This window comes from Saccopteryx bilineata, chromosome 7, assembly GCF_036850765.1.
Source record: "Saccopteryx bilineata isolate mSacBil1 chromosome 7, mSacBil1_pri_phased_curated, whole genome shotgun sequence".
NCBI classification, from domain to species: Eukaryota; Metazoa; Chordata; class Mammalia; order Chiroptera; family Emballonuridae; genus Saccopteryx; species Saccopteryx bilineata.
Window position 1 is genome coordinate 39334620 of NC_089496.1, and position 13727 is coordinate 39348346.

The window sequence follows — 13727 nt, forward strand, 5'->3', positions numbered from 1 at the left end:
TCTGACCTGTGCTGGCGGATGGATAAAGTGACGCTGAGGTCGCGGGTTCAAAATCCCTGGCTTGCTGGTCAGGCACATAGGAGAAGCAGCTACTACCAGTTGATGCTTCCTGCTCACTCCCATCCCACCACATTTTTCTTTCTCTCTTCCCTCTCTAAGAATCAATAAATAAAATCTTTTTTAAAAATAGGTTTTCTAATGCCAGCTCCCGAAGACCGTTTGTTAAATGATGGTCTCAACAGAAGGTTGCTGAGTTTGCTCAACTTGAAGTTCCTTAGTAGTTTCAAAGAGCAATCTTAAATCGCATGAAATCAAACCTGGAGAAAACCAAGCAGCCTTTAATTTATATTTAACTATTGACTAAATAAGAGGAAAGAATAAAATATAAATTCCGTTTTTAAGAAGACCAGCATAAAGAAAGGAAGATGATGTTTCCATCGTGCCTGAATTCTTTCATTAGACCATAATCAAATTCTTTCCCATCTTCCCCCTCACTTCTCTTACTGTTCACCATGTGAGGCGACTAGCTGAGTGAGCACTGAGTACACATTTCCTGGGAGTAAAGTTTCATAGAATGGATTTTTCTGTTATGCCAAGGAGTGTAGCTAACTGTATTACCATTAAACCTAACACGTGCAAGATCAACATTACACTGAATTTGCCAATCCCAAATATTCTTACAAAATGGAAGTTGGTAGAATCAGTTTAAATAAAACCAGCAACTTCTTCATAACTAAGTATTGCTTTTCAACTACTAATACATTTACATGACTACATTAAATGTCTCAGTACATTCCAAGGTTACAAGTGTGGACTTAAATTTTAGGAACATTTAAAATCTGCTTCCGGGCACAAAAGGGCAGTCTCAAATATTTCTAAGATAAAGAAAGAAGTCATAGATCCTCCTAGTCATCTAAAGAAGAATAACTAAAGAGAGAACTACAGTAGAAAATGAGACAAAATTCATCAAAGTCAAAGTGAGGTTGTTTGGATCATCAGTTCTCCTCAATTACCATCCCTTTAAATGTAGAACTACTTCTTACAAAGAGAACACTTGGTTATCTTTTTAACAAGTACCTGTAATCACTTTGTAATTCTACAATGAAAGTAAGGCATATAGATAAACGGATCACTTGAGTTATAAACATACTTTTCAATGGGGAAAAATTAATTCAACAAGAAGTTTAAGACATGACAAGTAAAACCAAGTTTTCTCTAAAGATATTTTACAGAAACAAGAGCCTCATTTTATATCTTTGCAAAATTATCTCAACACATTAAATATCTCAAAATCTTCATCTATTTTTATTCAAATAGTTTTACATTTCAAATGAGGCAGGTCTTAATTACTTTTATAGTCAAAATTACTATTTTTTCAGGTTGTTAGTAATTCATTTTTTAAAAATTTCACTTTATATAATAAAGTCATTACATAATGTATTTTTTAAATTAAATACTTTCTCGAATGGAATGACAAAAATTATTTTATCTAAAAGTTTTTCTGGGCCCTGGCCGGTTGGCTCAGCTGTAGAGCGTCGGCCTAGTGTGCAGAGGACCCAGGTTCGATTCCCGGCCAGGGCACATAGGAGAAGCGCCCATTTGCTTCTCCACCCCTCCGCCGCGCTTTCCTCCCTGTCTCTCTCTTCCCCTCCCGCAGCCAAGGCTCCATTGGAGCAAAGAGGCCCGGGCACTGGGGAAGGCTCTGTGGCCTCTGCCCCAGGCACTAGAGTGGCTCTGGTCGCAACATGGTGACGCCCAGGATGGGCAGAGCATCGCCCCCTGGTGGGCGTGCCGGGTGGATCCCGGCCGGGCGTATGCGGGAGTCTGTCTGACTGTCTCTCCCTGTTTCCAGCTTCAGAAAAATGAAAAAAAAAAATAATAAAATAAAGGTTTTTCTGGTTTAACAAAGATTCTATTTTTATAGAAATAAAGGAAATTAATGCAGTGGTTCTCAAATTGGGGTCCCTGGACCAGAGGCATTTGCATCACCCGAATGCAAATTCTCGGACCACTCTAGACCTGCTGAATCAGAAATTCTGGGAGTGGGGCCCAGCAGTCTGAGCTCCAACAAGCTCGCCATGTAATTATTCTGAAGGAGTCTTTGGATTAACTCCACTAATATAACGGCAACGTATCATCTTTGGAATTTCACTCACTAAGTTATGTAGCAGCACATGGGAAGATACTTCAGCTAGAAGAGCAGGTTAGAATTTCCATGAATAGAAAAAAGATCTATTTTAATTAGAAAAGCCTCCAGCAACATAATTTTTCATTCTTCTCCTTTTCTCCTTTGAATTGCTTCAACTACTCCTTAGGCATTACAAATTTGCAGAAAATACATTTTACATTAGGATGGTATGAAAATTAAGTTTTGAAATTTCCAATGATAGTATTGTACGATTTTGAGTGTCTTTTCTCCAATCGTGTTTTCATATCACATATGCAACGCTGTTTACTTGCAGTGACATTTCTTAGACCAACACCATCCAATCATGTGGCACATTCTGCTTTCAGAAAACTAGTCATCCCCAAGTTCAAAATTTCATATGGTATTTTCTGTATTACAGGACATAGCATGTGCTGAATCCATTATTGATATGAACAGTTCACGGCTCCCTATTGCATGCACCTCCTTATTGGCTTTCACAGTGGGAAGTAGAAGATTGTGGCTTACACAGAAAATATGTTACATTGCGAGCTGCGCACTGAACTAAAAATCTCATCCTGATGCACCATTAGAGGAAAACCCTGAGGAAATGAAAGAACTGTCTACGCTTTTTCACTTCCAAAATGCTTAAAGAAGTTTCAGATGAATTGTTTTTGATGCTTTTAATGATGTCAAAGATGGAATTTAAGTGCCTTATTAATTCCCTTGATTTGCTGCCAAAATATTAAAGGCAATTCATGAATACTGAGTTAATCTTTTCTGATTATGATAATCCATTATGGAAAGAAAACTACAAAATTCAGAAAGCTGTAAATGATTTATCAAGTATTAGAATATATTTATAAGAACGACTGTTTGGACATGGGTTTAAAATTCATCTGCAAGGATTTATTACAAGATTATAAAATATCTTCGTGTGTACTAATGTTTAAACCATTGCTTCATCCTTAAATTACAAAGATTATGTTTTTCATTTTTTTACAACTCTTCTTAAACTTTCCAGTCACAATCACAACACATGATTCGGTGTAAACCTGTACTGATATATTTAATCTTGCTTGCCTAATCAGCTAACAAAATCTCTGTCTTCTCAGATCTTGGAGCCTGGAGAAACCCAGTGATTAATTCCTTTCTATCCCTTCCCGAAATTCTCTAGTTTGCTGACATGTTAATAAGATTCCAAGAATGTTCTAAAGAAAGCAAAGTTAACACTAAAATGATCGTGTCCTGAACTTAAGTGTCATTCCCCCCCCCCCTTCCCAGAATTTACGTTCAACTAAAATAAATTCCGTCCTTGAATGTGTGTATATAACTCCTTGTGAAGGCTTTGTCATCTTAACATCAGATATAAATATTAAAAGCCGTAAAGATTGTTCTTAAACCCTAATTCGAGTTACCTTTGCCAGCATACCAAATACTCCAGGGTGGGTGTATTAAAAGCTCTAAAAAGATTCTGCTTTTACTTTTCAGCCAAATGGACATGTTTTATTCAGGATCCCTGAACGAAATCCTTATTTAGCTTGGCCCCATTGCCTTTGAAGGTGTGCCTCCCCTTCCTTCTCTCCTCCACCCTCCCAGGCTCTCCACCCCCTTCCCTGGGGTGCCTGAGCGTCCCTCGGCCCGAGGGCGTCGGCGCTTCGGGGAGCTGTCTTCTACCACCCCCAGACTGGGGGCAACGCCTGACCCCCCTTCAGGCTCGTCGTTTCTTTTGCAGGGAAAACCTACTTGCTCCCCTGACTCGCACCACAGCCCCACATCTCTACCCCGTGGCCTGCCAGCCTCTCCACTGCGGCTGTTATTACAGGTGCCATTTTATGTTTAACTGTATAATTTTTTATTATTGCCTGTATCCATCACTTAGCAATACAGAAGTGAGAAATCATGCTGGTTTCATTTTCCCATTATTAACCTCAAGCATCTACGTGCCTGCCACAGAGCAGGCACATTCCTCCCGTCTATCGATTGAAAGACAATAAATGAATGACTGTCCCAAACCTATAAATACTGGCAGGCGGCCAGAGGACTGAACACATGAGCAAGCACAGACCATCTCTTTGTGGCCTCTCTGCCAGCAGTTAGCCTTCATACTGGCCCGAACGCTCTGGTACACACACACACACACGCACACACACGTACCTGCTTGCACGAGCATGCTCACACACAGACAGCAGTGTTTTGGGTGGTGAAGACTACAGCATTCAACAGTACTAAATCAAGTTGTTCTTTTAAAAATAGCCTTTGTTATTAAAAATCCATGAGAGTTAATGAACTATTCTATAATACGATTCTGAAGAAAAGTCTGGGATTAGCTAGGCCCCAAGATGCCAGAGGACGGTGGTGAAAACCCCAGTCTGCCTGACCTGTGCTGGCCCAGTGGATCAGGAGTCGACCTGGAATGCTGAGGTCGCTGGTTCAAAACCCTGGGCTTGCCCAGTCAAGGCACATATGAGAGTTGATGCTTCCTGCTCCTCTCCCTTTCTCTATCTATCTCTCTTCTCTAAAATGAATAAATAAATTTTAAAAAAAAGAAATGAAAACCCCAGTCCATGTTCGCAGACAACAGATTTTCATAATTCACATATTCCATTTGGCAGTCTTTCAAGGAATGGTGGACACGAGCAGTGAGCATCAATTAAAATGAAATAGCTACAATTTGTTTAAAGATTTTAATATGTATTTTCATATCTTTTCTATTCTATGCACTCTGGATTTAAAAATATATAAATAGAACCGGGTTTTGCAGAAAGAAAACTTACTTCACACTAGCTATTATGACCCTGAACATCATCTCCATTTCTTAGTTTCTTCACATGGAATAATGCTGGCAAACTCGACAGAGAAAGGGGAGGTCAGGTGTAGGGCGCCTGCAGCCCCTGCCCGAGACCGAAGTTTGTGCTTCTTTCTGCCTCTCTCCCCATCTGCCCCCTGGTAAGACTCCATAGCTCACATGACAGCTTCTAGTGTGTCTGGGTATCTTTGTGATATAATTATGCTAATAGTCATTTGTTTTAACCCAAAGAAATTAAAAGTGACTTTCAAAGGGAGAGGGGATATTTTTCTCCTTAACAACAAAGCAGCCTCGTGTTTCCATATGAAGCATATACAAAAGTACATGTCTGAGTATAAAACCCATTCTTGGATTTTGTGTTTTGCTGTGTTCTCCTACAAAAAAGATTTTTTCAAACATGAAGAAAAGAAGTAATATTTTCCTGAGCATTTTTCTTTTATACAATACATAGGTTTCCCTCTACTATTCCCCCTCCTCCAAAAAAAGCATCCCCTTCATCCTATACTTCCTCAGATGTGGAGAACGCAGTGGCTCTCAAAACCTCTAAAGAATTGACTAGTAGTAAAGCTCCGGTGAGGTCTCGCCATTGTTTGGTCACAGGCTTTTTCATTCTGTCCAGTGCTGACTGGAGGTCTTGTAACACATCTCGGTAGCTGCTTCCGTAGTGAGCACCCCAAGTATAGAGAAAATCATATGCAGGTTTCCACATCATCTATAAAGAAAAAAAATTAGACTGGGTAGTATAGCAGTCAACCAGAGTAAAATAGACACTTAAAAAGGTTTAGAGACCTCTTATTTTTTTTAAAAAACTTTATTTATTTATTCATTTTAGAGAGGAGAGAGAGAGAGAGAGTAAGAGAGAGTGAGAGAGAGAAGGGGGAGGAGCAGAAAGCATAAACTCCCATATGTGCCTTGACCAGGCAAGCCCAGGGTTTTGAACCAGCGACCTCAGCGTTCCAGGTCGAAGCTTTATCCACTGCGCCACCACAGGTCAGGCTAGAGGCCTCTTAAAACTTAAAAGAAAAGACTAATAATATATGGACTTATTTAATATCATAGAAAACATTTTAATAATGATCAGTTCCCTGTTATATTCCTGTGTTTCTAAACCAAGAGACTTTAAAAATGACTGTAAACATGGCCTTATTTTCCTCTTAATCCACCACCTATACTTTGCCTCTTGCCTTGATGTGTATATAAAATTCTTTGCACAATTTTTTTGATGACAACACATGTTATTGAGATAAATGGTTCACTCTCTGAGAGATTTTTAAGGGTTAAAGTAGTAACTTTTATTGCTTTATGTATCTCTGTTGAGCTTTGTGTCATCACATATCACAGGAAAGAAATGTACAGAATGTTTAACACTTCAAGTCATTTTATTCAAGGAGTGTATTAACAAGAAAAAACGAAGCTTCATGATCAAGTCAAAGCAAAAATATAGCTCTAATTTCAAAAGTAACTTAGTGACACATTTCATGACCAAAAGAAAGATCAATATTCCACACTTCATTATGCTTTCTCTAAGAGTCCATCCATACCAATGACGTCATTGTTTCCATGGAAATAAATGTACGTCAAAGAGCATTTTCCCATACACGAGTGTATGTAATGGTAACCAGGGCAACCAGGCTGAGACAGAATAGAGACAAAGGCTGACCGAATAAGACAAATTGTATAACACACACACACACACACACACAGCTTGAAATAAATTTTTCCTAGGAAAAGAACAAAATGAACCACACAGTTATAATTGGAATATTTGGAATGTAAACTTTATTACTTGCTACTTATTTGGGCTCACTAAACTAATTTATTTGCAATTTTATTATTTGCAAAATTCAAGAACTGACAGAATGAGCTAAACATTATGCAGAGTTGCCTTCTTAAAATAAGTCCTCTATTAACAGTAATAGCAGATGATTTAGGAACTTGGGACATAATTTTTTGCCCTCCTTTGATATCCCGTATATGCTACAATTTAAGTTAAAAGAATGAAAGACCTAAATAAGGAATATCATTATGTTTTAATTCCATCTACAAAAAAGGTTAGGCATCCCTCCAAAGGTAACTTGATGTTATTTCTCCAAACTGGCATTCCTTGGGTGCCATGAACACCCATATCTTGACCTCTACTGACAGTTTCATTTTGCAAGGTAGAAAAGGGAAGACAATTATCAAAACTGTACCATATCAAGGGGTCATGATGCACCAACAGAAATCATCCCAATTTTTTTATGTAAGTTTTACCTTCACCAACCTACCACTCTGATTGAATGTGAATGAGGTGTTCTCTCTCCTATTTTTCTGTTTTTCTGAGTACTCACTAAAATCAAACCTTCTAAAAGCGCAGGTCACCACTAACAGCTCAGCAGTGGAAGATGAGTTGAGGCATATTAACAGAGCCTTTTTGCCAGACTCAGTGTTGCCTGTTACTGCTCAGATGCCAAAAAGCACTAAAAAAGTAGATTATTCTGTAGTTGGTAACCCTCTGTAAAAGCTTTGAGACCCGTATTTTATGTGGCATTCACTTAATTTTTTTACTGAACTTATTAGGGTGATATTGGTTAATAAAACTATCCAGGTTTCAGGTATGAAATACTGTAATACAGCATCTGTATATAGCATGTGTGTTAACCACCCTGAGTCATCTCCTTCCTTCACGATTTAACCCCCTCTATTCCCTTTCCCCTCCCCCCTCCTTTGCCCTCCTGCGGTCCTCACACTGTTGTCTGTGTCTACAAGTTTTTGTTTCTTTGCTTAATCGCTTCATCTTTTTCATCCAGCCCTCCAAACCCCCTCCCCTCTGCCAGCTGTCAGTCTGTTCTCTGTATCTATGCATCTGTTTTATTTGTTTGTTAGTTTATTTTGTTTATTAGATTCCACATATGAGTGAAATCATACGGTACTTGTCTTTCTCTGACTGGCTTATTTAATTTACTTTTCCCTCATGTTCACCTTACTGGTACATTTTTTTAAATCTGTCATGCATTGTTTAAAATAATGGTATTTGCAGGTAAAAGCATCTAAGATTTTAAACTAAGTCCCTTAGTGACTGAGTCTGATAAAAGATATATTTAAGGGTATTTTATGATAAACAGCAACGAGAGCATTTCAGGACCAAGATGAAGGCGTAGTATCACAGAAAACAGACGTCTCTTAAGAATCACAAACAGGCAATTTTTGGTTTGTTCGCTACTCTACCGAGACAAAGCACCTTCATAGTCAGAGGCAGCCAAAACAGCCCCACTGACGTCTTAGGTAGAAAAGCTCTGTGTCGTGAATCTTGCTGCAGCACGTGGATTGCTATGTATAGAGAAGTCTGAGGCGTCCTTAACCATGAGGCAGCTCCTCAGTGCTGCAGGAGCAGGAAATGCCCCAAGGTGATGCAGGAGTTGGAAACTTCAGATTCACACGTCCAGTGATACATCTGTCCACTCACTGATGCGAGGGCATGAGGACCCTCCACATTTGGGAATTTGGACTCATAACAGAACAGTGTGGCCAGCTCTTACCATTCGGAGAAATTTGGACAGATCATTGAATCCTGGACTCTAATGAAGACTTCTGAAAGTGTAAGAAGACTTGCCAGGAGTCCCCTCAATTACTCTGAAATGAAAGGAGGGATATTGCTCTAAACCCACAGGAGATTGCCTGGAGTCTAAACCATGAGCTGCCTAGAAACAAATACAATAGCAACAGGCTGACAGCACTAGGACAATAGTGAACTTGGTGATCTGTACTAAAAGACGAGCTTATTTTGCATCCCATTTTTCCCCTCTTCGCAGCAAACTAAAACTAAATATTCCTTCCGTGTAAAATTTGACTTTATATATATAATATATATATATAATATATATATTATATATATATATAATGTCATTTGTGGCTTTCAACACAGATGACAGAGTAACACTATTGTAGTATAAATACAATGGAAATACTAAAAATATATTGTTGGGCCCTGGCCGGTTGGCTCAGCGGTAGAGCGTCGGCTTGGCGTGCGGGGGACCCAGGTTCGATTCCCGGCCAGGGCACATAGGAGAAGCGCCCATTTGCTTCTCCACGCCCCCCCTCCTTCTTCCCTGTCTCTCTCTTCCCCTCCCGCAGCCAAGGCTCCATTGGAGCAAAGATGGCCCGGGCGCTGGGGATGGCTCCTTGGCCTCTGCCCCAGGCGCTAGAGTGGCTCTGGTCGTGGCAGAGCGATGCCCCGGATGGGCAGAGCATCGCCCCCTGGTGGGCAGAGCGTCGCCCCTGGTGGGCGTGCCGGGTGGATCCCAGTCGGGCACATGCGGGAGTCTGTCTGACTGTCTCTCCCCGTTTCCAGCTTCAGAAAAATACAAAAAAATATATACATTGTTGTTCATTAAATAATTATTTCACTCATTACACAAAGAATTATTGAGTACCTACCACTATAAGAAATTCTGTTTCATAAAGGGATAAGATTATTACTATCGTATGACTTTTGCTTTTAGAACTTTATAACATAGAAGGGAGACAGGTACTGCACAATGGCCCAATGCAGGGCTTGGTAACTAATCACAGCTAAGAAAGAAGCAAAAGTTACTTGCATATTTTAATTCAGTTTGAGATAAAAATGGTAGCTCCATGAACTGAAGAGCACTATGGTGAAAGAGGAAGAAGGCTGGGTTTTGGTGTCACAGGACCTAAACCTGGCTTCCTATCTGCATTTCATTGCCTCCTGAATGGGTCAATATGAATAAATTAATCAAATTATCTGAATTTTGAATGATCTGAACTTGAACTAACTTCCAAGTCTGTGACCAAGGCACCTCATGGATTGTCTGGCATAATAAGAAAGGGGGTATTTTGGGGAAGAGGGCGAGATAAAAAGTCTAGTTTAGGCCTACCAAATGTGAGATAGAGGAAGGGTTATCTGATAAGAAATGAAAATCGGGAGATGACCTCCAGAGAGCAGTCACGGGTTTTGCATCTGATGATAAAGTAATAATGAAAAGCATGAGACCAGAGGAAGATGCCAAGGAAGATAATAAAGGGATGACAAATTTAACCATCAGTTAAGTCTACAGTTAGGGGCTGCAGTAAGAAATGAAAGCAATAAGAAAAAAAATGGAGAGAAACTGGAGTCAGAGACAGGGTGCTCTATGTTACAAAAGCCAAGGTCTAAAGCATTCCAAAGAAGATGGAGCCAGCTCACACCAACTCCCCAGAGAGCTGATTGTTCATATAGCCTTTCAATTCCATGTTTAGTGATAATACATTGGGAGACTGAAATCATCCATGTTGGGAGTATTTACACCATGGAAAGTGGCAAAAGCTACAACTGAAGAACTGGTTATTAAACATCTACCAACAAACCACTCACTGAGGACATCCCTTTCCAGTTACCTCCTCTGCTACCTCTAACATCAAGTAATGTGGAAACATGAAGGAAAACTAAAAAAAAAACAAAACTCCCAGATTTTGGTAATTAGTAGGCCTTTGGAAACCTTGCAGAAGGCAGTTTAAAGAGAGTGGTGGAGGGCAGACTGCATCAATGAACAGGCATCAAGGAACTGAAAGTCACAGAACAGGTCACATTTGGAATCTGAAGGTTAAAGGAACATAGACAAAGCTAGAAAGAAAAGCAGTGGAAAATAAAAGTTCTTTTTAAAAGGAACAATAGATAAAAAGTAATATTCTGCAATGGAGATTTGAAAATTTGTTTTGCTGCAAAACAACTTTCAACTTGAATCCTAATTTTGCTAGATGGAGAAGTTGGGATTCTTGAGAATTAAAGAGGTAGCATATATCAAACAATGAAAAAAAAGGGTTCAAGTCCTTTAGGTAGAAAACATAAATCACAGGTAACTATTAAAATTATTATGGAGTCAAGGTATGTAATTAAGGGGCAAGTATGAAGGAAAATTGAAAAAGGAGCTGAGAACAATAGTCAATGTTGTAGTTATGTACCTTGACTGTGTTGTAGTTATGTTCTGAACTGTGTGGTGAACTAAATGAAATCGTTTGCTCTGGAAATGTTTGAATGAATAACATGAGTAGAATAAACAATATCCTTTCCAGGATAATCTAAGTTAAGTCCTCCAAAAGCTAGGAATGAGCTGCACACTGCCAAGATCTCTTCCAGGTTTATGTTATCTTATATCTCTTCAGTGGTTTTAAAATAGTTCTTCTGCTTTTGCTCAATGTTATGATTTAAGAGGAACTATGCAGAAATTCTGCACTAATGCTCTGACAAATCAAAAGGAAAGCATGCTGCCGAGGGTCTGTTTTGGTTGAATTATTTTAACCACAGAATAAATTCTCTCGGCCTTCTCATCTCCATCACAAATATTGGACACTTAGGCATCACTTTCAATCCTCTACCCTTAGGTTACTTTAATGGTAACTTCATGGTGCTACTGGTTCATCTCTGAAAGGAAGCATGAGGCCGATCAAAATGCCGAGTTGTTAATTATTTGTCTATGTGCTTTGATCTCTTTCTAGAAAGGGCAGCAGCATCGGTAAGCATTCAATCTATCAGAGTTGAGCAGTTTTCCAAAGTCCCAGCATTTGTGTGGAAGAAATGTGTCTTTCTTCTGCTTATCTTCAGGTGCTAGACAAAGACAAAGGTAAAGGAGCAATGAAAAGGTAATAAGTGAAATGACAAATGAAATGAAATGGGGATAGAAATTTAGAAAGCAATGTTTTCCAAATTTAGAGTGCTTATTCTCAAAGCCAATACGATTGGAGCATAGAAGCTGTCTTTTTTTAGCTTGTAAAATATGAATAGCATAAAGAATGCAATTGGTTTCAACTAGCTTTGGATAATTACATTTTTCCACATTAATGGATTAATAATCCACCTAGTTTCCTCATAAAACTATAGAAGCAGAGTTTCATTTTAAGTACAATTAGTTGCAGAACTATTAAGGCAATTTTGCTTTATTAATGATTATTACATATATCTATCATTTACAATTTCCAAGTGGGTCTTTCATCACCTGTAACAGGTATGTAAATAAATGTTGTTGAAGAAGAAATCACCATTATCTTTACAAGAGAACATATTAGGTGTCCCTGTTTCCACATAAGGGAGATAATACTTGGTTAAAACTTGACGTTCTCTTGGAAATGACTCTAAGGCAGCCAAGCTTTGTTTGTTCTAGTAACAACCAACCATTTGGAATGTCAGGGGTTAGGAATGGGCCAGAAGAATATTGAAGACCCAATCCTCATTAGCATATCTGCTCAAAAACAGTCTAACATTAGGAGAAAAACTGCTTGGTCAAACCATTTGCACTCAAACTATAAACCTAGCTTTGCTCCACCCTCGGTAGTGGTACTGCTCTGGATTTAGAGAACCACATTGTGGGTTTGACTCTAGACTCTTGATTTACTCACTACAAGATCTTGGGTAAGTCACAAAGCTTCTCTGCACCCTTATTTTCCCCTTATGTAAAATAGAGAGTGAAGGGGAAGTGTACCCAGTGTTGTGAAAGCATTGCCAAGTACACAAACTAAACAGGTATGAAGGATCCTGGCACACACTAGATGCTTGATTCATGCTACCTGGAGTTGTCCTTGAAATAAAGTTAAATAACTAAACCAGGGTCAAACATCTAGGAAAAGAACTCATATCACCTACCTATACATCCAGGTGTTTCACTAAGGTATTCCCATGGCTCCATCTTAATAGTAAGTGGTTTCAGCAGTACATGCTGATTTATGTCTTAGGCTTAGGTGGCCCTTGACTTCCTAAAATTCCTTGTTGTTTGTTATCCTTAATAATAAACCTCGAAAAGGAAATCTAAAGCAAATGTTTCAAAATCCATTTTAAAATATCTTTATGATATTTAACCTGTGATTATCATTTCTATTTAATTTTCAGAGTGGCAACAAGGCATAGAATATAAAATTAAATCAAAGATAGTAAGAATATAACAACTAACCTCATTAATTTTTCTGTGATGTCTTTTTCTTTATCCAGCATTTCAAACAATGGAGTCTTTTTGGAATTAAAGACTGTAGCAACAGATCTTAGAGTAGTGCGAAAACTAGACAATGCTAATCTAAATTTTATGTCACTATGCCAAATCTCTAGTGCAAACCACAAAGACTTCAGCAATTATTGCATACACTTTACCATTGGTAGATATATTTCCATATCATGGTTTTTCCCTTTTTAAAGAAATTGTGAATGTATTTCCTACTGCAAAAGAACAGCAGGCTGTAGATATAAGTGCCAAGGCTAGAACAGAAGGAGGTCCAGGACAGAAGCAGACAATACTCGGCCCTGAAAGCAGAACCCAGGAGTCGCCCCGTGAGCCAGAAAGCCGTATAAGCCTAAGGACATTCCTCTTACCTTTTGCAAGAGGTATTTTCCAAGGAAAATGAAATGTTGCTAAGGCAGCAAGAAGAAGCTGATCAGCCAAGACTTTTTCTCATTTTTCCATGTATGACCATCCCACCCGTTTCTCAGAAGAGGAGTCTTGACATTACTGCTGACTTTCCCCTAGCCTACATTCTTTCTATTGTTACTCTCAGCCGGTTCACTAAAAATGACCATCCAGTACCTATTCTCTCCCCAGATTACTCTATGTCACACAGCTGCCAACCTCGCCTCTACCTCCTGGTCAAAATAACAAATAATATATATGCAGTCGTTACAGTGTGCCAAGCATTGTCCCAAATATCTCTCATATATTATGTCTTTTAATCCTCCAGGTGTCTGATGAGAAAAAAAGTGTTATTTGCCTAAATCAAAAAAAAAAAAAATTGATTCTGAGAATAGTCAAGTAAATT

At 38.9% G+C, this 13727-nt stretch overlaps 1 protein-coding gene across 7 annotated transcripts in view; it reads right to left on the reverse strand.

Moving 5' to 3' along the window:
* MACC1 (MET transcriptional regulator MACC1) overlaps positions 1–13727 on the reverse strand; it is a 234791-nt gene that overhangs the window by 35001 nt on the left and 186063 nt on the right. For 6 of the 7 annotated variants that reach the window (XM_066239788.1, XM_066239784.1, XM_066239790.1 and 3 more), the window contains exon 5: positions 2124–5667. The exons of the other annotated variant lie outside the window; for it this stretch is intronic. In XM_066239788.1, coding sequence (XP_066095885.1) covers positions 5455–5667 — 213 coding nt within the window. In that variant the 3' untranslated portion in view covers positions 2124–5454. Of the gene's footprint in view, positions 1–2123; positions 5668–13727 lie in introns of those variants that run through there. 7 annotated transcript variants of the gene reach the window in all.